The sequence below is a fragment of the Desmodus rotundus genome, chromosome 5 (assembly GCF_022682495.2).
Source record: "Desmodus rotundus isolate HL8 chromosome 5, HLdesRot8A.1, whole genome shotgun sequence".
Taxonomy (NCBI): domain Eukaryota; kingdom Metazoa; phylum Chordata; class Mammalia; order Chiroptera; family Phyllostomidae; genus Desmodus; species Desmodus rotundus.
The window spans coordinates 7529102-7552763 of NC_071391.1; the positions used below are offsets into that span (position 1 = coordinate 7529102).

Here is a 23662-nt window from a genome sequence, read left to right on the forward strand (position 1 = left end):
CAGACAATAATGGGGGGGGGCGGGGAGGTAGAAACGGGAGGGAGGTGGAAGGGCTGGGGGGTTGGGCTGGGGTAGGGGGAGAAGGCAGAAAACTGTACTTGAACAATAGTAAAAAAATTAAAGAATAATTTTTAAAAAGTACTATTTGACATTGTGACTTCAGGCAAAGATGCTTGTCAGTTGAGCCAACACAGGTTTCCAGGCAGACGACATATGGAACAAATTTGAATTACGCACCACTTTTGAAAGTAAAATGTTTTGAGTGTAAAATGTTTTGGTTGGCATGTGTGGAATCTAGATTTCAGCCCACTGTAGGTTCACCGTATCCTCACTTCTTAAAGCACTCTTGAATTTGGCCTGTATTTTGTCCTAAAGCAGAAGTTGGCAAACTTTTCCTGTAAAGGGTCGTAGTAAATACTTTCAGCTCTGTGGGCCTTATGCCCTCTGTTGCAACTACTTAACTCTGCCCTCAGCAGAGCAGCCAATGGGCATTTGATCCTGTTGGGTGGGTTTTAATAAAGCTATTCAGAAACTGGCTGTAGCTCGACTGGGCCCCCTGACGCCATCCAGCGGCTGGAGCAGCAGAGGCCAAGGAGCCGGCAGCTTGCGAGCAGGACCAGGGCCAGCTTCTATTAGCGCTGAGCATTTAGTTAGCAGCTGCCTGGTTTTATTGGAGAAACATCTCAACTGCTTGTAAGCATTGGCCCCAGGGTAGTTTGAAGAGACATCTCCTTTCTAATCATCCTTTTCTAGTCCTGCTTAAGCAGTTCAACCCCTGTCACCATCCGCAGCAAGGGGCTGAGGGCCTGCCCTAAGGCAGAGCTGTGTCAAAAGCCCAGTTCTCCTGACCACTGAAGCCCCAGCCCCTTTACAAACAGGAAGCTCCCCAGAAAAACAGGAAGTATCTTCACCTGCCCCATCACAAGAGTAGCAGAAGTGTTTCTCAGGGTCGCCCAGGGATGGCATCATCATCTCTGTGGGTGGGGCCCACGTGACCTAGAAGTGCACCCCGGGACAAGCAACAGCACCTTGCTCCTCCAGCTCATCTGAGACACACGGCCACAGGGCCGAGGCCCCTGGTCTTCACAAAACCCCCAGCAGGCTTGAAGGAATAGACTTTATTAACCTAGCTCTCAAACACTAGAGGCTAAAATTGTAACAACCCATCAGTATTTACAGAGTGCCGCCTGCAGGCCAGGCAGGGCTGGGCCTGGCACCTCCCCAAACACCCGAGAGTAGCCTCCGAGCAGGCCGGGGCCACTTCCCACCTGCAGCACACAGAGAACGTTTATGTTTATGTACATGTGACCAACACCACAGGAACGGACTAGCAGGCAGGAGGACACCGGACCAAGAGAGATGGACACACAGACACAGACAGGAGGCTGTGACTGCCGAGAGGGCTGGCAGCCTGCCTCAGTACTTCTTCAGGCTGTAGGTCAGGCTGCTGGGGACCCTGGTGCTCTGCAGGGGCGGTGAGTGCCAGACGGCAGAGCTGGTGCGCTTGTGGTAGCGAGGCTTGCTTTTCTTGAAGATGTCCTCCAGGTCCAACTGGAGGATGGTTCCAAAGAGCTCGAGCACGTTTGGGGGGTGGTAGTACTGGTGGATGATGGCCTGGCTGAGCTGGGTGCCTACAGGGGAACAGAGGGCCACATCACTGTCTTAGGGCTCCCCAAGAGCCCCGCCCTGAGCCCTTGTCACCCTCTGCATGCCAGCATGCCCCCACCTCCTGCTGTACCAGCTCCTCCCACCCTGCCACCAAACACTGATAATGCTCACTGTACATCCCTACTGCCCCCATCTGGCAGCCTGGTCTGAACCCAGGTCCTTGGGAGCTCACAGGGCCAGGCACTCAGCTGAGTCCACATGGCCTGGTCTCCTTATCCCTGCACCCACCTGGGAGCCAGGTCCTCTATTCTCCCTGTTTTACATTGGTGAGATTTGCCCAAAGGCACATAGCTAGGAACTGGCAGAGCCGGGGTTTTAAGCCAAGTCTAGCTCCAGAACTTAGGCCCATGATGCCACCCTCGACTGCAGTGATCAGCAATTTATCTCATAAGCCAGCCACACCCACCCTGAGGTGGAAGATGCCGGAGGGAGGGGGCCTCTGGGCTGAGGCTGTGGGTGGTACACCCCTGCCAACAGGGAGGATCAGGGGGAATGGGCAGCCAGCTTGCTCTGCAGGCCTTGGCCAGGCCTTGTGTGTACTCACTTCATCCTCAATGACCCTTCTCAGCTGGGTCCTACTATCATGCCCATTTCACAGATGAAAAAACTGAGCTGGCAAAAGTCAACTACAGTTAGGTGGCTTTGCCAGTCACCTGGCTCCCTGGCCACACTGACACCTCCCAGTGACTTGATGCTGGTAGTTACGGAGACTCAGTCAGATTCTGGTTGCTGTGGGCTTCAAATGAGGTGACAACTCATAAGAGCAAGTGTCTTCGGCAGAGCACTGGCCCCTGGGGAGGGAGACTACAGCCCACCCTGACCCCCGGCCCTGAGAACTCTGTGAAGCACCCACTGTATGCACGGCCCCACTCCACTGCCCGCAGGCTTCACACCCAGGCCTAGGGCCACAGGCTTGCTTGTCTCCGCTCCTGGCTAAACGCTGGGGGCCTGTTAACTTCAGGGTCAAATCTCGCTGAAGTGCCCTGTCTCCACCATAGGGTTTTCCTGTCTCCCCCAGCTGGCTGGAGCTCCCAGCCCAAACTCTTAGTGCACTGCTAGACCCTGGTATCCCTCTTAGCTCTATTCCCACCCTAGGCTCCTTATTTGGATCCAAGTCCCATCTGGCCTTCTGGGCAGGACTCCAAGGATGGGCCTAAGGAGCTGGAGCCAGAACACCCAGCACCGGGGTGCCCACAGCCAGCCGCAATTTAACACATTGTTTTAGAACAAAGGCGTCCAACGCCTGTTCCAAAGATGAGCCCACTGGCCCCAGAGTGGCCACCCTTCCCTGAGCGTGTCCCAAGGCCCAAAGCAGGCTCGTCAGGGCAGCACATCAAGTGTCTAGCCCATGAGCACAACAGCCTCCCGACACCTGCACCTACCAAGCCACTCCCTCCAGGGACCCCTGAAGTCACAAGTGAGGACCCAAGGGTCCAGGGAGCTCTGGACCCTGCTTACCTCTGGCCCAGGCGGGGATGGGCTTCCGGGGATGGGCCTCGTCGTCAGTGGAGTCATCACTATTCAGATCCATCCCATAGTTATCCGGGTTGATCTTGGGGGGACCCCTGGGACCTTGTGGAGTCATTTGGTACGAGGTACAAGCTGGAGACTGGAAAGGATAAGGCCGTCAGCTTCCCCTCCCCACATTCCTGCATCTGCCACCGCTGGGAGCACAGGGGCTTAGGCACCTCCCCTCACTTCACAGGAAAACTCAAAAGGCTTGGGTCCCTTAAAAAAGTCACACCACATACACACCTCTGTCTCTTCCTTTCTTGTGTTGGAGTCGGTTGCAAACGCAAGCCCAGGTCAGCAGCCTGCTGTGAACGGCAACCCGGGACTCCACCGCGAACCCATCGTTTGCAACTTAAACATCACAGAGATGAACGTCCAGCTAACTCCTGACTTTCCCACATCTCCACCCACGCTGCACCGCAGACCCTTCCTCGCAGCACATCCTCTTTGTAGAGCAGTAAACTGCAAGTCACCTGAACATGTGTCCACAGGCACTGGCTAAAGGGATTCTGGAACTAGCTGGTACACGACTGTCAAAATTAAGAGGTTTCCAAGTGCTGAAATAGGTAACTGCCTACAGTATACTAAAAGAAAGGCGGAGAAAAAACTCAAGCTGCCAAGTGATATGTGTGTTACAGAGTAGAGGCGTGTCCCCACAAATTCCCATGTTAAATCCCACCCCTCAACACCATGGTGTTCGGAGGCGGGCCTTTGGGAGGTGCTCGGGTCAGAGGGCAGAGCCCTCCTGAATTGGGATTAGTGTCCTTAAAAAGGAGACCCCAGAGAGCTCCGTCTCCCCTTCCACTGGGTGAGGACACAGCAAGAAGTCAGCTGTCTGTGAACCAGGGAAAGGGCTCCCAAAAGACATGGAATCTGCCGGCACCTTGACCTTGGAGCTCCCAGTCTCAGAGAGTGTGTTTAAGCCACCCAGTCGATGGCAGCCTGAGCAGACTGGACAGTACGTGCAGGCTGCGTCCACTTCCACTCTGTGTGGGATGTTTACATATGTAAGGTGTAGACACATACACCAGAGTTTTCACCTGAGGCACCTTCCTTTTACTTTATACTCCTTTATAAAGTTTAGTCTCTTCTGTTTCTAACAAATTCTATTTTGAGAATAAGAAAGAATATACCTATGAAAACCAGTAAAAACTATTGGGCCAACTGTATCCTTCCTCTTTCTTGTGGTCCGTAGATATGATACGTGCCTCCAGTTATGGGGAGAGAATGAGCAGAGCGGGGGCCCTCTCTGCTCTGGTGCCCAGGCCTCACCTGCACGTCCACGGTCGTGTTCAGACCTCTGTTGGCCGCTGCAGCCTCCTTGGCTTTCTTCTCCTGTTCTTCCTGTAGGCGCTGCTGCTCTTCCTGGGACCAGCAGACAGCCGGGCGTTAGAGACCATGGGGACGTGCTCTCCCCGACCCCAGGCCAACCCCGTATGGCCAGGCAAGCAACCAGGCAGGAGCCACCAGGTCAGGGCTCCCCAGTCCCAAAGCCCCACACACCAGCTACTCCCGTACCTTTTTTTTCTTCTCCTCCAGTTCCCTCTGTAGCTTCTCCTTCTGGAGCCGCAGGGCCTTTTCTCTCTCCTGCAGCTCCCTGGAAACCAAGCAAGAGCCTGTCAGGACGGCAAGCTGAGCCCTGGCTGTTTCCATCCATGCCAGGCCCATCGGCACTGGCCATAGAAGATGGAATGGCAGAATGGGCACAGCAGCCAAGAGCCCGCAGCGGCGCCTGTGCCCAAGGGGCCGGAAAGTTCTTGCACAGGGTGCAGGGGGCACTCAGCTTTGGAGAGCACCAAATTTGGCCCCCACGCTTCCACACAACTTAGGTCTCAGCTTCAGTCTCGTCTGTTATTCAGTGAGGACCATAACCCCTCTCCTCCAGAGTCGCCATGACAATTAGATGGGATAGCCTGAGTCATCTCCAATCGTCCTGGCCCGCAGGGTGGACGCTGAGCTCCAAGCCTGGCGTGGGCTTTGGAGCCACCTCCACTAACTATCTTGTGACTTGAACAAGTCATGTAACCTCTCAGCCTGTTTCCCCTCTGGGAAGTGGGGCTGCTGGTTCCTATGCCGCAGGGGCCTTCAGTGAGGATTCACTGAGGCAACGTGTGAAGTGTGTAGCTCAGGACCCACCAAAGCTGCCAACCATTAGGACCATCACGCCGTCACCCCCTCCAAGTACCCTGGCATTGCCTAACACACATGTGATTCTGAAGCCACATCATCTGTCACCAACCCACAATGTCCCCCTCCCAGAGCCCTGTCTTCGACTCTGCCACAAAACCAGGACAGCTTTGTGCCCATCAAGAAACACAGGGAGATGGCCCTGATGCAGTCAACCCTCTGGCTTCCACTCCTCCCTTTCCACTGGGCTGGCAGCCACCCAAAGACGGACGTGGGAAGTGTTGCCTCCTGTTCCCCAGGAAGTGGAGGCAGCAGAGAGGCAGTCGCTAGGCCTGTGCTTGGGTGTTCCCACCTGTCCTTACACACACCTGGGCACAGTTCTCCATGTCCGCACACAAGTGGGTTCATCATAGGCGTGGATCCCACCTATCCTGGCCAACAGTGACTGGGGCTTGCCCTCCTTGGCATCCCCAGGACCCCGCACAACCAAGCACAGGGTGGCGCCAGGTAAAGGCTTGCAGAACTCAACGTGGGGATCCTGCCTGCTGCATAGAGACCCCTGCTTCTGAGAGATGCAGGACCTCGGGGCTCTCCGGCCGTGGTTCCCAAGGAAGGCAGCCCAAAAGTGCTGGGATGTGGGGCGGGGGTGGGGATCTGCGTCCTCATCACCCCAGAGGAGGCACATTTAGTGGGCAGGGGCCAAGGGTGCTGAAGGCCCTGCAGTGCAGCAAAGAACCCCTGCACAAACGCCCGGTGGGGTCCCGGTGAGAAAGACTGGCTGACCCTACAGCAGCACCCACCCCACTCCCCACCACGTCAGCAGAGGACACAAAGAGTAAGACGGGGCACCACACCAGATGGAGACAGAACTGAGAGAGTCCCAAGGGACCCTGCCAGTTATAGCTTCGACCTCCCCAGGCCCTGCTGGCTGTAGGCCTCCAGGTTTGGGGCTGAGGAGGTGTGTCCCTCCTTTGCGAATGCCAAGTGGAAGTGGGAGCTGCTTCTGGAGGACGGCTCCATCTTTCTGGCCCAGGGGCTCCCTCACCTCTCAGCCTGGAGCCGCTCCTGCTCCCTCCGCCGCTCCTGCTCCCGCTGCTCCGCCAGCTGCCGCTCCTGCTCCCGCTGTTCCGCCAGCCTCTTGGCCTCCACTGCCTTTCGCAGACGCTCCTGCTCCTCCTCCTCCTTTTTCTTTTGCAGCAGCTCCTGGTGTCGCCGCTCTTCCTCCTCCTGTGAATGCAGAGCAAGGTCAGGGCCTCAGACCAGGCCCGGGCTGGGGGGGATGGCGGGAGGCTGCTCCCTCCCTGCAGCCCGGGGGTCCTGAAGGATCAGAAACTGTCAGGGGCTCAGCCAGGGTCACCCCACGCCACGCCCCACTAAATCACTACCATCTGCCTGAAAAGGCATCTTGTGACAACTTGGTAGGGTACAGACTGGAGCCAAACGCACTTGCAGGGTGACACTGCGCTATCCCTCAGCCCTCTGGCCTTGGTTTCCTCACGGAGCAATGGGAACAACAGTAATACCTGACATGCGTGGAACTGTGCCTGGCACACAGCAAACACTATGTACAGTTTAGCCATTAATATGACAACCCCTGCGACAGACTTGTGCTCCCTGAGTCAGAAGACCGACAGCTCCAAGGGAGAGGCAGGCCCTCCCTTGTGAAGGCAGAACTGCTCACCCTTAAGACGCCCTGTCAGGCCGACACCGCTGCTACCTGGAGGACCCAAAGCACCGAGAGGTCCAGTAACCTGTCCAAGGTCACACAGCTAACAACCAGCAGAGCTGAGACTGGACGTCTGGCTTAGAGTCCGTGTGCTTAACCCTCTAAGTGCCACCTCTACAGCAAATGGAAAGCAGGTCACTGTCACCATCCCTTCCTCCAAGGCACTTGTTGAAACTCCTCAGGGTTTGGAGCCACACGGTCCACCGGGACCCAACAAAGTGGGGTGTGCCCAGCAGTGGCTGAGGCAGCCTGTCCTGCCCCACCTCTTCCTGGGTGCCCAGGCCCCTCTGTCCACCTGCACCCGTACCTGTTGCAGCCACTTCAGCCTCCGTGCCTCCTCCTCCTGCTTCCTGCGCACCTCCATCTCCTCCATCTTCTTGGCCGCTGCCTTTTTCTTGGCCTTCTCCTCCGCCAGTCGCTCCTCCTTGGCCTGTGGAGCCCACACACACGTGCCCATGAGAGACACCATCTCCCTCAGCACTACCGAGTGGGCCCCAGAGCTGGGACAGGCACCCCATGCCCCCGCAAACCCAGCCCTACCTAGGAGCATCAGCCCACCCACTTGAAGAGGGCTGCTGCTTGGTCCAGAGCAGAGACCATCCACCCTCAGCTGGGCTCAGGTGAGGACCCCTGAACTGCAGGACCCCTGAACAGACAGGAGAGGGGCCCAGGGTGTCAAACCCACAACTTCCTGAGGGATACAGTCCTAACCCTTGGGCCATCAGGTGTTAGCAGCTTGGGCCCCAGCAGGAAACAGCCCCTGAAACCTGGCTGCCCACCAGCCCCCGGCTCACACCTTCTCATTCTTCTCATCCAGCTGAGCAAACTTCTGCTCGATCTGCTTCTTCTTCTCCTCCTTCATCTGCTCCACCCGCTCCCGGGCCTGCATCACCTTGCGGAGGCGCTCCTCACGCTTCCTGTGAGCACAGGGCAATTAGGGGGAGCCTGTGGCAGCCTGGGGTGACCAGGGGCTGGGAGCTAGGCCACTTACAGCTTCACCTCCTCCAGCCGCCGCCGCTTGTCCTCCTCTACCTTCTGCCTACGAAGCTGCTCTGCCTCCTCTTTCCGCCGCAGGTTCTCCAGGCGCTGCCGCTCCTTCTCCTGAGTGGGAGGGGGGAGTGAGCAAGGACAGCCCAGTGCTGGGCCAGGGACCTGGCTGATCCCAGACCTGGCTGGCCCCGGACAGTCCACCAAGACCACAGGCTCTGGCCAGACGGGCAGCAACATCAGACTGCTTCTGGGGGCAGAGTCACCTCCGAAGACCCTCCGTTCCCACCCTGATTGAGGCCTGGGCCTTCCATCTTTCTTCTCAGGGGACCCTAAGGCCTCCCAAGGGCCTGCGTCACAAATGTCCTCAACTCGGCCCTGCCGAGTCGTGGGCAGAACGAACCCTAGGTTCCCAACTGGACGCAGGCGCTGACGATGACTGTGTGCCCGTGCATTTGAAAGGAGAATGAAGAGTGAGACTGGGAATTTGGTTGTGCTTTGTAACTTTCTTACTCTGCGTGTGTGCTTTGACGAGCAGTCACACACATTCTTCAGACAACTGGACAAGTGGAAAACCTCACAAAGTAAAGGATCTAAAGAATGAAATGGAAATTTTAGGATGAATAATACGATAACTGAAATAAATTCAGCGGATAGGTCTGAGAGATGACGGAGAAGACAGACGTCAGCAACACGTGAAGATACATCAGTGACACGCACCCAATCTAAACACCGAGAAGAGACACTGGAGAGAACTGACAGCGCCCGAGGCAACTGTGAGACAGCACCTTTCCCAGGCCTATCATTGGTGCCATTGTCACCCCACCATGGGAAGAGAGTGATGCAGGGAAAAAACCGTGGAAAAAATAATGGCTTGGAAATACTCCAAATTTGGTAAAAGATATAAATTTACAGATTCAAGATCATCAGAACCCAAGCAGGATAAACCCAAGGAAACCCATGCCTAGCCACATCATAAGCACACTGTTGAAAACTTAATACAAAGGGGGAAATTCTCAAAAGCAGCCACGGAAAGAGACACATCACCTAGAGGGGTGGGGCGGGGTGAACGATGACTTGAAGGACTGAAAACCTCTCAGCCAGAAGGAAGTGGCCCGACATTTGTAAAGGGCTGAAAGGAAAGAACTGTTAACCCAGAACTCTGTCTGTGTTCAGTGGAAATATCCCTCAGAAATGAAGTAGAGAGGTTTTCTCAAATGAAGAGAAACTAGAGAACGTGTTGCCAGCAGACTCCTTTGCAGAGAGTTGCTAAAGGACGTTCTCCAGACTAAAAGAAAGGATACCAGGCGAGCGAAACATCAAAAACGAAAGAAGAATAAAAATGACAAATATCTGGGTGAGTATCAATCGACTATTCTCCTCTTGAGTTCTTCACTGCGTTCGACAGTTGAAAGCAAAAATTACGACACTGTGACGAGGTAGCCAGTGTAGGAAGATGCCACATGTAAGACAGGAAGAGCACACGGCCGGGGGTGGGGGTGAGATTTCTACATTACAACTAACTGATGATGCCCATTCTACAGTGAGTGTGAAAGTTAAGTAAGTAATGCCTAGAGGAACCAGAAGAACTGCAAAATGCAATAGTCAAAATGACAATAAAAAAACTAAAATGGAATACTAAAATGTTCAAGTGAACATTTACAAAGTATAGATTTTACTGTACAATTTTCAACATAAACTCTACTGTATAATCGTTTAACATAAAAGTGCTTTTTTTTTTTAAGACAGAGAAAGAAATAGAAGGAAAGAGAGACGGCCATGAGCCATTGAGGCAGAGCTGAGTCCAGGAAGGACCTGGGGGACGCTGGACTTTGGGAGGCTTCCATGAGGGACTTAGGTGGTCTTTGGCTGGCTCCCACTCCCCCGTGGCCCAAACCCAGAGAAGACCAGCAGGAGGCCAGGCCTCCGTCCACTGCATCCACCTGCACATCTGTGAGGAAAGCACCATGGAAGCAAAAGCCAGGTGGCCCAGAGGGCGCCCACCACCACGTCTTCCTGCACCGAGGGCCCAACAGACTCCTGCTTTCAACAGGGCTTTTGTCCCAAGACCTGAGCGCTGAATTTCCCCAGCACAGGTCAGAGAACTGACCCCACTGCATTGCGAACTTCACAGAAGACAAGAGCTGTGTGTGTCACAGAAAGTGCTTCCTCTTTGCCCCCCCCCAGTAAAGGCAGGCTGGCTTGTCCCTGCGCCCCAGAGACCACCATCCAGGCCAAAGCAGAAGGTGGGAGGAACCCAAAGCTTGTGCAGCCCTTTCTGCCTCCAGGGGCTTCCCCCGAGCAGTCTTCCTGCACGCCAAGCCCCGTGCTGGATGCTTGACACCCTTATTCTCTGGTTCACCCCACCTCTATGATGGGCCCAGGAAACATATGCCCAATGGGTAGGAAACTAGTCTTAAGGCCCCAAGGCCTGTATGACCTACCGAGGCTCCCTGAGGACTGTCTCACCCACCCCCGACAAATGCCCTGGGCAGGGACCTGGGCTCCCTAAAGCAGGAAAAGGATGGACCTCTTGGTCGTCCGCGTGAGCCCTGCTAGGCTCCGACCTGTCTCAATGGGGCACAGGAGTTCCCCTACGGGTGGACACATCTAAGTCTGGTTCACTGCTGTGGGCCCAGATGCCTAGCAGGCGCCTGGCAGAAAAACAGGTACATAAGGCTTCCCAGCCTACCGACCGGCGTGTTGTAAGGTAAGCCGTTGCCGTGGCCACCCAGAGGGGACCAGCCACCTTGCAGAGAGGCAAGTTCAGGTCCCACCTGTCTGCTGCTGGGAAGCCTTTGATCTGCCAGGCCCCAGGGAAGTGCTGCCGAGGCCTTCGGGCTCCCGGTGGAGGCAGAAACCCTCCTGCAGGCCCTTCGGAGCACCAGGGGGAACTTGAAGAATGAAGCAGCTGCAGCCTTGCAACTCAGGAACCCCCAGAGAGCCAGGCCTGCAGCCCCAGCAGATCCCAGCTCTCTGTGGCTCCTTGCTCATGGCTGGTGGCCCAGCTTAGCTCTGAGGTGTCTGAGAAGAGGACAGCTTCTGTGGCCTCCTTTCCAGAGGTCACTGCTGACAGTCCACCCTCAGTCACCTGCCCAGCCTTCAACCGCCCATTGCTCTGCCCTCCCCTCAAGGCAGTAGCTCAGGTGTGTGACCCAATAAATCTCAGCTTCAGACCCTGGGCAAAAGCTACAGGTCACACACCCTTTGCTTCCTTCTAGCTCAGGGAGGCTCCGAGACTCCTCCTGCTGGTAGCGGAATCAAAGGCAGCGGGGCAGGGAGGAGGCCTGGTCCAGCAAGGCCAACGCCCCCAGCTGCCCCCCAGCGCCTCGGGTCCACCTCCCACCTGCCTCCAGCTCCTGCTCAGCATGTTAGTGCCACTGCAGGTGCTGTCAGCTCTGCAAGGACGGCTACAGCAGCTAAGTGCCAGGTGGAGTGAGGTTACAAGGACAGGAAAAGGTTTTACTTACAACGAAGCTGCACTGTGGAGGAGAGGAGACAAGGAAGAAGCCAAGAGTTAATGTGAGGCCAGGGGAAACCCTAGAAAGCTGGCTAGGCTCCCGTGATGCCAGCGAGTCTGCTCAGGCCCACAGCCCTCATCTCGCCCAACCATCATATCCGACGAGAGAAAGCATCACAAGTGTGTCCCTCACCTTAATCCTTAAGGCACTGGGGGTATGGGATGGGTGGATAGGGTTAGGGTCTGCTAGGCCACTTCTGCAACTGCACAGACCCAGGGCCAAGACCCAGGGGTCACGCTGAGATGGCCAAGACTCTAGGCCGCAATACAGAGCCCAAGAGGTCAGGACAGGTCCCAGATGTCGAGGCAGCCTGTGGCCGGAGAGGCCTGAGCTGGCCTTTGACCAGTACCAGGTCACAGCTGCCTAGGCCCAGACGCACACTGCTCTTAGCAGCCTTGGGGACATCCAGGAGCCTCCAGCCACGCCGCCCAACCCTAGCCAAGCTCAGCCTGGGCACGAGCCCCCTCACCTTGGGGTCCACGCGCAGGGGAGTGTTGCGCTTAATGAAGGACTTCATGACGCTGCTGCGCGAGGCCGAGGTCGGGGTCATGAGCATCTGGTTCCTCTGCACGGTGTGCAGGAAGGTGCGCAGAGGCCGTACCACCTGCAGGCGGGGACCAGGGTCAGGGCCACCGGCAGGGCGGAGGCACTGAAGGAGGGCAGGTGCCTGCTCACCTTGCTGGCTGGACAGGGCGGGGAAGGGGTCTTGTTCCGGGGGGGCTGCAGCTCCTCATCCTCCAGGGGCTGCTCTTCGTCCTCCAGCTCGCTCACAGCCTGCTTGTAGCTGCGCTTCCTCCTGCAGGAGCGTGGGGGATAGCAGCATTGCAGGGCTGCCCCTGGGAGCCCCCTCCAGAGCCCGAGCCACACCCCATGAAAGGGCACCCCTATGAAGAAGACTGGGACCAGCCCACAGGCCTCACTGCTACTGAGAAAGGGAAGGGACCAGCCCAAAGTCATGTGACTAGGAGGACACAGAAGGACAGGGCCCAGGATCTGGTCACTCACTCCCAGGGCAGGCCCGTCCCGCAGCATCAAGCTGCCTCCTTCCTTAAGTCAGAGCACCAGGCCCCCCTCCTGCTGGGAGGAAACAGTGGCCCCTGACCAACCGCCACCCCCCCCCCCCCGCCCCCCAAGAGAGGACTTGAGCTTCATGCCCCTCTGGACCCTTCCTCATAGTGGCCTACACACCCCTTCCCAAATACAAACCTGACACTCTGGGGTGGCTCCTTGGGGCCATCTGCTGGACCAGTCCTGGCCTCTGTGAAGACAGCCATTTCAGTGAGGGCATGGTGCAGCAGGGAGAAGTCAAGGGAAGGCGCCCCCTGGTGGCAGCTGTGGCAGGGGTAAGTACAGCGGGGCAAGGCTCTCTTCCAAGCAGACCCCAGAGTGGCCAGTGGCAGAAACATCAGCCTTAGCACCGACTGGCCTTGACAGATCTGTGGCCATGCTGAGTCCAGCATGCTACCCCTGGTGCATAGAACTCTCCTCCCCACTCCTCTGTGACAAGAACAGCAGGGGGCCCCAACCATGACCTGGCCGCTGCTAAGAGAAAGGCAGGGGAGTGTGGGGTGGGAGTCTTTCCGGAGTGGAAGCCTATGGAACAGACACCTTGACCAGCTTTGAAATCCCACCCCTCCTGGCCCTTTCAGCTGTAGCTGATGGGACGAGAGGCAGAGGTGGTGGGGGTTGGGGGGCGCTCCTCAGCAGGGTCCACATGGGGGTGTGGGGTCAGTACATTTTGTTTCACTGCCAGGAGAAAGTGCTAATCTCTCCCCTGCCCTCTGACACTCTTTATTCCAAAGGGTCCTTATTCCAAGGGGCCACAGGGCTGGCAGGGCCATTGTCCCTGACCCGGGTTCGCGGGGGAAGCCGTGTTCAAGACTTCACAACTACAGTGCTCTTCCCACCAGGGGGATGTGAGCTGGACCCCAGGGTACCTCTGGCAGACTGGGGGTGCCGGAGGCCAGAGCCTACAGCTCTCCCATTCTCTGAAGACAGGAGACCCACAAAGGTGAGAAAGAGCCAGCGACCAAGAACAAAGCAAGGCCCCAACACACAGTTCCTCCTGCTGCTCCCTCGAGTGGAGCTCAAGGCCATGCACCAGTTCAAGCCCTTCCCCCCACCTCTCCTTGTTCCCTGCACCAGCCAGCCTTGGCCACTCACACAGGCACTCGGCAGCAGCTCCAGCCAAAGGCAGGAGATGAAACCTGCAGACTCAAAGGAGACCTACACACCCTGGGTCTCATTACCTTCAGCCTTTCAGCCCAGAAAATGCGATTCCCTCTCCCCAGAGAAAGTCAAGTCGAGGCCACCAAGGCCCGTGTGGCCCAGCGTATCTATATATGGCAGGTCAGGAAGACTCACCTTGTTGCCCTACAGAGGGCGTTTCCTGGCCACCAGCCGCAGGCTGTGAGTGGGGTGTGCTAATGGCAATCTTGGTGGCACCGCGGGGCGACAATGTACTCCCTTCATTCTTGGGGACCTGGGGAAAGAACCAAGACTTTAGGGGTCTGGACCTGGGACTCAGCACAGAGCACAAGCCCCAAGGTCCTCCAGCCCTGCCCTCCCTGGCTTGCCTGCCTTACCTCCGGCTCGGCCTCCTCCATAGGCTCAGCCTCCTTGCTGGGGTCCTCCTTAGGGCTGAAAGCAGAGCAGGAGATGCCATGGGACCCACCCAGCCCAGATCATCCCCATAGGAGCTCCACCCCCAACCCTGGCATGGGTCAAGAACCCACAGCCCCAGGCAGGCCAACAGCCAGAGCCAGTGGCCCCGTGGAGCATCTGCTGCCAGGTAGATGAGGGGTGTCCTCTTCTGACTCTGGCTTCATCTCACTCCCATCAGGGCCTCGATTCAGGATGGAAGCCCTTTCCCAGCTCCACCTCAACCCCTTGGGCCTGGATGAGCCACAGCTCTTTGGAGGTCTGCTCCCCATTCGCCATGGAGCCAGCAAAGCCAGCAGCTCTGCCCAGTCTCCCTGTCTCACCATCCCAAGCACTGATTCTCTTCCAAAGCAAGGGTGTGGCCTATAGGCCAGGGAGCACTGGCCCAAAGCAGTGCTGGGATGTGACCCCGGAGCAGGGAGCAGCTGAAGCCCCATGCCGCCCCCCGTTCCATCCACCGGATTTGAATGTGGCTCCTCATGGCTGCCCTGGCTCGTCCGCGGGCCTTTGATCTGACAAACTACAGACCCCGTGTCCCAGGATAAGTCTCGGAGGGCTCAAGGTTAGGCCGGGGCAGACATGGGACACTGACAAACAATGTAGGGAGGCTTGACATTGTGCCACTTGCTGCCTGGTTAGACTGGGGAGGGGGCAGGGCTGCCGCAGTAGGTAGTCCCAGTAGGAAGAAAGGGTTGCGCGTAGGAAATGCTTCCATTCCTGGGACGCACCTGGACCACTTGGCCCCAGTGTGTCCTGCCCAGCCCTGGGAAGGTCCCCAAGCCCTGGAACTGAACTCACCTGACTTTCTGGGGCACCTCAACATTCAGGAGCCTCTCCAGGTAACTGTGACCTGGGGGGGAAACAAAGGAATAAAAGATAAGCTCGAAAACTGGCCAGGTGCCACTCTAAGGGGCCCAGGGAACCAGGCTGGTGGGGGCCTGGCCACTCCTGGTCTGAAGTCAGACCCTCTCAGAGACCCCTCCCTCCACCAGACAGGCCCTCTCCACACAGGACAGAAATGTCCAGTTTCACTTAAGAATGTCCTTGATGCAAGTAGAGACCAGTCACTTTATTAAATTTAAGCTGAAGTGTGCGTCTTTCCAAGGCTGTGTGATGAGACAGGAAACACGCGGGATGCCCGAGTCTCCAGGAAAAGCACTCCCGTGGGAGTCCCCAGCTAAATGAGCCGCTCTTCTCACGGAACACCTGTTAACTGAAGGAGCGACTGACAAGCTGTGGTTACTCCAGCTTGGGTATTTGACAGGCATTTTCTTCAAAACGAACAAGGCGACACAGTCACTTAAAAAAACCAACTGTATTTGTGGCCAATAATAAAAACTGAGCCCTGGCCAGCGTGGCTCAGCTGGTTGGGCGTTGTCCCATGAACTGAAAGGTCACCAGTTCGATTCCGGGTCGGGGCACACACCTGGGTTGCAGGCTCTGTGCTCCGCCCCCAGTCAGGGTGCTTGCAAAGGCAGCCAATCGATGTCTCTCACATTGATGTTTCTCTCCCTCTCTTTCTCCCTCCCTTCGCCTCTCTCCAAAGTAAAGTGAAAACATTAAAAATAAATAAATAAATAATTGGGGGACACCAAAACCAGAATTTTGGATCACGGGTACCCACCACCATGAACTTCATGGCTTCCCAATCCCTAAAGATTTTTCTGATGAGACCAGAGCTGCCTCTCTCCTTACCCTCGTCCTCCCTCCCACCTCAAGGTGTAGAGAAGTCAGACAGGCCTGGGTCCAACGCAAGTCGAATGCGAGGGATGAAGGGGAGGAGCCCCTAGAATGGCTTAAGTGCGGAGAATCTGGATTCAGATCCCAAAGCAAAAGCGGGCTCTGGAGTCTCTCCTGCCCTCTCCCTAGAGCTCCGGGCTCGCCCGCCCCTGGGGTCTCTTCCCAGAGCCAGAGCCAGGCCTGAGGACATCTCCAAGGCAGGTCAGAACCACCTGGGTCCTTCTGAAGATCCAAGAACAGCCAGTGGGTCACCCCACACATGTGCATCTGCCCCAGATTTAGTATCCTGAGCCCCACGGCCCACAGCAAGCCCTTCCCGTGTGGGGAAGGGAAGACACCCAGCAAGGCAAAGTGCCCTCGCCTGCCTGCCTGAGCCCCACCCCGGGGCTCGCCACCAGGCATCCTCAGCGAGTGGCTGCCAGACTGGAAGAGACAGAACACGTGGGCGCAATCCCCAGCCCCTCAATTTATAGACTCAGTGATCGTATTTCACCTCAGTGTCCTCCTCTGTGAAGTGGGGAAACCCTAACAGGCTAACAGATGCCGCAGAGACCAAATGAGATGACCTCGACTTTTATAAATCTCCAAGTGCCGGGCAGATGTCGACTATAACTTTAATGCGCATTCGTGTAAAACCCGGCCGTCTTCTCCATCTCTCCACTCCCGCTCTGTCCTCAGGCTGGACCCATGGAGCGGCCTCCTGCCTGGGTCTCCCTGCCTCCGTCTCTCCCTCCCTCTTTGTCACTTTTTGTACAGTGCCAGGAAGCTCCCGACAGCATTCAAGGGCCACATCCCCACATTAAAGGGACCAGGCCCAAGCCCCAATGTGGCCCATGAGCCCCAGACACCCCGGCACTTGCTACTTTGTGCCTCAGGGTCTTCGTATAAGCTGTTCCCTCTGCCAGGGATACCTTTCCCCACATCTCCTCCAGGAAGCCAGCCCTGACCCTTAGAGCTGCCTGTCCTCCTCTGTGGCTCCCACTGGGACAAAGGTCCTCTGAGCTGGGGTGCGATGCCGCAGAGACAGCTAACGTTACAGAGCGCTTTGTTACAGAGCGCTTTGTACGTAGCGGACGCCGTTCTAAACGCGGGTTTAGATGTGGGTTAGCTGAAGAAACAACGACCCTTTGAGCGATGCTGTTGTCACTCCAGTTGACAGATGAGGAACTGAGGCCCATGAAGAAGTTCCTGTAACCTGCCCAAGGTCGCAGGGGAGGTAACTGGCTGAGCTGCACTCAAACCCAGTTATCTGTTCCTTCCAGGAGGAACTGGCCGCAATGAGTATGCGCATCTCTTCTCCTCAGTGTCTCCAGACTAAACAGCCCCACCGATGGGAGCGGCCCACAAAGGTGGTGAGCCTAAGAGAGCGGCTACAGGGGGAAAGGAGGGCACACTGGCCCTGGGGGAAGGCCCAGGTTCAAGTCTCAGAAAGGCGTTTACCACAGGGAACTCAGTTTTCTCACCTTGCAACCAGAGGGCTGGCCGGAATCTGCACTGTCCACTACAGTAAACACTGGCTAAGTGTGGCTATGTAAATCTAAATCTAGCAAAATGTAATCAAAGAAAACACTCAGCTCCTCAATCACACCAGCTACATTTTGTGGCTAGCAGCTATGGAACATTTACATCATCACAGAAAGCTCTATGGACAGCTCCTTGCTAGATTATTAGATGGTGACCCAGAGCCCCTCCGGCCAAGCTGGGCATCCAGGGCCCCTCACAGCATCCCACCCGCCACTGAGCCCCTAGACTCACAGATGATGCGGGCAGAGGCAGCCGGCTCTTTGGTGGCCTTCTTGGCGAATCTTTTGCTTGACCTGCGAACGGCGCTCTCTGGTTTTGCAGCCAGGGAATATTTTTGGGCCAGAGAGTTCTGGGGATCCGGGGAGGACGGGGCGAGCAGGCTGCGCCTCACTGACTGCCGGTCCACACGGAAGCCCGCAGATGTGGAGAAGTTATCCGGCAGGACGGGAGCCAGCACCCGCTGCTGCCATGGAGAGGCTGGAGAGCCAGGTGAGTCCGGGGGGCCTGGGGAGGTCCGTGCAATCCTGAGCTTGGAGGCAGACCGGCCCGTTTTGACCCCTTGGCCCTTGGGGTCCTGGGGCGTAGCCATCAGGGAGCTCACGGCGACAGGCTCCAGTCTCCCAGCCTCTGACTTCTTGGGTGTTGATTCCTCATCTGACATCATGGTGACCTGAGAAGCTGGAGCAGCGGCTGCAGCCAGGGTTGGGGACGGAGTCCGGGCAGAACTGAGCTGGCTGAGGCACTGGTCAGCAGTGCAGCGCTCGCCAGCCCCTATCTCCACCACGGGCACCAGCTGGCCCTGGGTGACACTATTTGTGGGCTTCCTGATCAGCACTGTAGGAGACTCCGGGGTGGGCGAAGCAACAGCCATGGTGGCTGCCGCAGCTGCTGCTGCAGCTGCAGCACGGGTCACCCGCCGCGGGACAGAGCCATTCTCCCCTGCCACAACTGCCAGCTGCTCCACCTTGTCCTTGCTGCGCAGACGCCGAGAGCTCAGCTGGCTGCTCCGAGTCTTTCTGCGGGACAACCTGTCAAAGGCAGCAGAGCAGAGGCTGAGACGACACCGTGGGGCAGGGAGGCACCCCAAAATTCGAGCAGGGGTACCAGTCTCCCCAGGAGCCACCAACTCAGGTGGAATATAAAGTGGGGGGCTTGGAGGCAGAAGACCATGGCTCTAGTTCAGGCTCTGCCACCCCCTGCCACCCTGGCCACTGCTCTCTGAGCCTTACTCTTCCCACCTGTACACTGGGGATAACGCCAGTTCTCACCGAACTGCCGGGAAGAATAAATTCACAGACACCTGTCACTGGCTGAGCTCACGCTGTGCGAGAACCTTGGACAGGCTCTGCTCGTGTTGTCACTCAACCCACAAGGCGGCCCTGAGAGGCAGGGACTGCTCTCACTTTATTCATTGATTTTTTAAAGATTTGTTTATTTTTAGAGAAGGGAAATGGGGAGAGAAAAGAGAGGGACAGAAATATCAGGCAGTTGCCTCTCACCCACACCCAGACCAGGGACCTGGCCTGCAACTCAAGCTCGTGCCCCAACTGGGAATCAAACGGGTGACCCTTCAGTTTGTGGGACGATGCCCAACCCACTGAACCACACCAGTCAGGGCCAGGACCATTCTCACTTTAGATTTGAGGAAACTGAGGCTCGGGGAGGCGGAAAATTAACAAAAGGACATATAGCTACTAAGGGGCAGCGCTGGGGTCTGTGCCCAGGACCTGCTGACCCCAAGACCCAGCCTCCTTTTCTTGTGGCCTACAGCCCACAGTCATTTCCATGGGCATCTTAACAAGCAGAGCAGAGGCTGAGCAACAGACCCCTGGTCCACAACTCCAGAGGCTCTCACCCAAACAGAAGGTTGGATTCTTTCTTTTCCCACCTCTAGAAACCCTTCCCATCCTCAAGGCCCAGATCAAACACCCCTCCACCCCACCGCCCCTCCCACTCTCTCTCTGGACTCTATGGTCTCAGGTCACGCTTTGTTTCCCCGTGACATTTTGCCCTCAGCACAATGCCCAGGACATTGCTACCAGCTCATACTGGAGTCAAACTCCCCGTAGGCACCAAGCCTCCAGACCCTGCCTGCAGAGCCCCAGCTCTCCCACCTTTTCCGGACAGGGTCTCTGTTTTCATCCTGAACGTAAGAAATCCGCTTCTTCTTCCGTCGGTTCTTCTGAGAAGGTGTTTTGGGCATGAGCTCAGGCTCTTTGCTGAATTCTCTGTTTGGTACAAGAAAGGTGATATTTGTGGCTGCCTGGGAACCACTGGCCCCCTCCTCCACCCAGCCCAGCCCCTGCCCGTTTCCTGGCAGTGACAGGTCAAGCCAGGGTGAGCAGCTTCAAGGGAGCTCTCCAAGGCCACGCACGGGCAAGTCCCCTGCGAGGCGTTCGGGGCTTCCTCCCAGGGTCAGGGCAGGGGGCAAGGTTGCCAGGCAAGTGTGTGCGGCCCAACCCAACACTCTTCCTCCATCTTCTCATCATACTGGGCTGGGCCCGCAGCATGCTGGGCACTCAGGAGAGACCTCGGCAGCCCGTCTGTCTGGCCTGTCCAGTGAGGAAGTGGCCACTATGTCCCCAAGGCGGCAGCAGCCAGGCAGCCCCCGGCATCTCCTGCCGCCTGCCCCTGCCCTCACCTGGTGAACATGCGCTTGGCCTCCTCCTCGATCTCCTCGAGCCACACCATGTCCTTATTGTCCACATTGCAGACAAACTCCAAGAGTTTCTGGTCACAAAGCTCCAGCAGGTGAATGTGTCCTGGGGCTGTCGTCCCCATGGTGGCTCCCTCTGGTGAAAAAGGCAAGAGGCACAGGGGCTCAGTGCTGGGGACTGGAACCTTCTCCGGGGAAAGAACCTGCCAGGCCACAGCTCCCATCCCCCAATCACCACAAGACACCAAGTGCCTGAATCAGAGCCCCCCCCTGCTCACAGCCATTCCCCAGAGACACAGGATTCCAAATGCCAATCCACTAGCCCCATTTTTGCAAAAAGAAGGGCCATCCTACTCACACTTTTCAAAGGCCCTGCCTCTACCCCACCCACAGCACCACGCCCCGACACTTCCAAGGCGATTCTGCCATCAACAATCCTCCTTACAAATGGCCTTGGTGGGGGAGGGCTTAAAATGACAAGGCATGGCAACCGCCTTCCTGGGTCAGGGAGAGACTGGGACCACCACAGGACCCAGGCTACCTGCCCAGACACAGCCCTGCTCTCCCTCCCTGTGGGTTCTCCTCTTCCTCCCTGTGGGTGAGCAAGGGCTTAGACACAGCCACCCCGAGCTACACTGAGCTGACCCCAGGCCTCAGGCCAAAGAACATCGAATCCAACTGCCTCTTCAAGAAGCCAGTGAACGGAAGAGGTTCTGCGTTCCAAAGGAGTCGGTAAGCAAGTAGGGGGCAGAGACTTCTCCTCTCGAAGAGGCCCACAACCCTCTCTTTCCCTGGAGCTGAAATTGTCCTAGAAGTGGATGAGGAAGCATCAAGGGAACGGATAAGCAATGTTTTATTTGTGTAGAAATATTGGACAGGGGGAAATATAAAACCAGTTTTCTATTAATTTCTCAAAAACTAGCAGCGCAGGTATCCTCCTTAAGACTCAATTATATTGTCACCACCGAAGTCCCAGGCAAGGAGAAGTGTTCCATGAGGTTGTACAGAGCAGGGGCTCAGTAAATATTCCGACTGCATGAATGACAGAAAGAACAAGTGGAAGGGTGAAGGTCATAAGTAACAGACTGCATGTCTCACGCCGTGGCGGTGAGCCAGCACCCCAACCTGTACCTTCAAAACCAAGAACCATGCAAAGCTCAACCTCCCACCCAGAAGGAGGGGCTAGGCTAAGTCACCCCTTAACACCCGACAGAGCGTAACACCAGGTCAGGCTGCAGCCTCATGGGATCTGATTTCCAGGGCACACAGCCTTTGTTCCTCAGACAAGATCTGCCCTCTGTCTGGAACTTTCTGTCTCCTATTTTGTACAGTTCTCTCCTCGTTACCTGGATCTCAGCACCTCAGGGAGGACCTGACCACCAGCCACGCATCAATTTCAGCCCCACCCATCAATTTCAGTTCTCTGCATGGTACTCGGGTGACTGTGTATCTGTCTGCTTACTGCCTGTCTCTGCCCACTAAACATTAGTGGGCAAGCCCTTGTCTGTCTTGCTTATGGCCAAAAGCCCAGAGCTCAGCATAGTGCCTGGCATGAAAAACACACTTGTTGAATGAATTAATCCACCTATCAACTCTACACCTTAAAACAAACATCCTACAGGTTTCCTTCCCACCCACCCCACCCCGCACAGGGAGACCAAATAAGTTCATTCCATACAGGTTAGGGCACGCCATACTCATCCGAAGCTTCTGCTCCTAAATGCTGAGAGCAGCACTAATCAGGGTAGGGCCAAATGGGCAGGATTGTAGAAGCTTTGCATAGACAGCTCTGCAGCCAGCCAGCCATGGGCATGGTCTCTCCACCACCGTTCCTCTGGCTCTCTCCAGCCCCTCTGCTCCAGAGCTCAGCCCCAGCAAAGTGCAACAACTTGCTTTTCTTTTCTCTTAAGTATTTGTTCAAAGTGGCAAATAGGTGACAGCTCCTTTCACAAAGTGCAAAAAGAGTTGGGCTTCTTATCTTGGGGATAAGAAGTTTGTCTTAGCAGGGGAAGTTTGTTTTTAGCAGACCTCAGCTTTAAAAGGGTCACCATAAGTTTGAACCAAGGCGACCCTAAGAAAGGAGGAATCAGTGTACCGAGAATGAGGCTCCTGGGAAGAGCAGCAGAAGCGTCTTCAGCCCCTATCAAAACCTGTGCACAAACCCAGAACACCCGACATCCCACCGAGAGAGAGCCGAGCTCATCTTTCCCTCCCAATACTTCCCTCACACCGTATACCAGACTAGAGGCCCCACTGCCCTCTTTTGCAATGCCTGTTCTTTTGAGGGTGCAGAAAGTTGGGGACCTCACCCTCTACCACACTTCAGTGAAGAATGGTCATAATAGCGGCTCCATTTATGGGAGTCCTACTCCATGCCCAGGTCAGGCACCATGTCATTGAATTCTCACCTCAACCTCAAGGATATGACGTGCGGATGAGGAAATTGAGGCTAAGAGAAGTTAACACAACCACCCTGGGGCCTGGATTTAAAGTGTGCTCTTAAACAAGCTGTGCCGCCTACTCGATTTCAGCCTCTGAAAGGCAGGCGTCAGGTTTGGGCTCTGGGCACCCCCAGGGAAGGCCACGGTGGCTGGACGGGACTGTACGACTGACAGCGGACGTGCCTGGGGTGTGACAAGGGGCGGCAATGGCATCCGGAAATGGTTAGTTTAAAATGTTGCTCAGCTGGAGGTGGAAGTGTTGAGCGAAGGTTAACTGTACAGAAATACCATCTGGCATGACTCCATCACACAGCCCGGTCCGTGTGCGCTTGCTCTGCGTCCAAGTCAACAAATGGCCTCGCAGGCACACAACAAGGAGGGTAAGCAACGGGAGGGCACGAGATTATTTTCTCGGAACCTGGCGGCCTAGGTGGAAGGTGAGGGGTTATCTCAGGCCCCAGGACCAAGGAAGGTCACCTCGCCAAGTTAAAGAGATGACCCATCCATTCCCAGGCCGAAAGGGGACAGAGGGTCACGCCCCCAGCCCGAAGTTGGCGGGAGGGGTTACAAATCGCTAACCACCCCACACCCCCGCCGGCTGCCCACGCGCACTCACTCGGTTGCACCGCGTCTACTAAGCGCTGCTCCGATCCAAGTCCGGCGGTCCCCCTAGAAGAGCCCCCCGCCCGCCCAGACTCTCAGCTCCCGAACTCTGACGCTCACAGCTACTGGGAAGCACTGGGGCCAGGCAGCGCGGGCCAAACCTACGATTTTCAAAACTGAAGGCTCGACCAATCCCCGGCAACTTTGCCTGGGAGGCTGCAAAACTCTAAGCCAATCAGATAAAAGAAAATGCCAGTCAGGCTACCTATTGGCTACATTGATTGGCAGTCTGCAGGACTAATAGGCGGGGAAAGGAAGCGTTGCAACTTTAACTTGCTCAGCTTCCGGGAGCCGCTATTCGCGGCCTACAGAGGAAGTCGCCCCTCGGCGGGGCATGCGCGCGCAGGACCTCGCACGCCGGAACTACACGCCCCAGCGTGCACTGCAAAGGCACCGCGGGTCGTTGGAGGTCGAGCTTTTCCAGGGAGTCTTCTAG

General features: G+C 56.4%; 1 protein-coding gene across 2 annotated transcripts; it reads right to left on the reverse strand.

Moving 5' to 3' along the window:
• Positions 1–71: 71 nt before the first annotated feature.
• On the reverse strand, positions 72–23338 carry INCENP (inner centromere protein). 2 transcript variants are annotated; one of them, XM_045183495.2, is made up of 19 exons: positions 23180–23338; positions 20108–20258; positions 19581–19694; positions 17698–18494; positions 15001–15052; positions 14127–14181; positions 13906–14023; positions 12748–12799; positions 12217–12337; positions 12011–12145; positions 11491–11502; positions 8025–8134; positions 7830–7950; positions 7341–7463; positions 6353–6534; positions 4699–4777; positions 4453–4545; positions 3127–3277; positions 72–1631 (listed from the first exon to the last, which is right to left on the reverse strand). In XM_045183495.2, exons 2-19 carry the CDS (start codon positions 20245–20247, stop codon positions 1417–1419), a joined length of 2670 nt encoding a protein of 889 aa, XP_045039430.2. In that variant the 5' UTR covers positions 20248–20258; positions 23180–23338; the 3' UTR covers positions 72–1416. The 2 variants fall into 2 exon arrangements, with proteins under 2 accessions (XP_045039430.2, XP_024429946.2); XM_024574178.3 differs by lacking the exon at positions 11491–11502.
• Between the last annotated feature and the right edge of the window lie 324 nt (positions 23339–23662).

Coding starts and splice junctions, on each gene's coding strand:
- INCENP (XM_045183495.2), bottom strand. CDS start 20,247: ATGGGGACGACAGCCCCAGGACACATTCACCTGCTGGAGCTTTGTGAC. Junction 15,053..17,697: donor TGCCTCTGCCCGCATCATCT/GTGAGTCTAGGG, acceptor TTTCCCCCCCAG/GTCACAGTTACCTGGAGAGG. Junction 12,146..12,216: donor CGCCCTGTCCAGCCAGCAAG/GTGAGCAGGCAC, acceptor CCCCGCCTGCAG/GTGGTACGGCCTCTGCGCAC.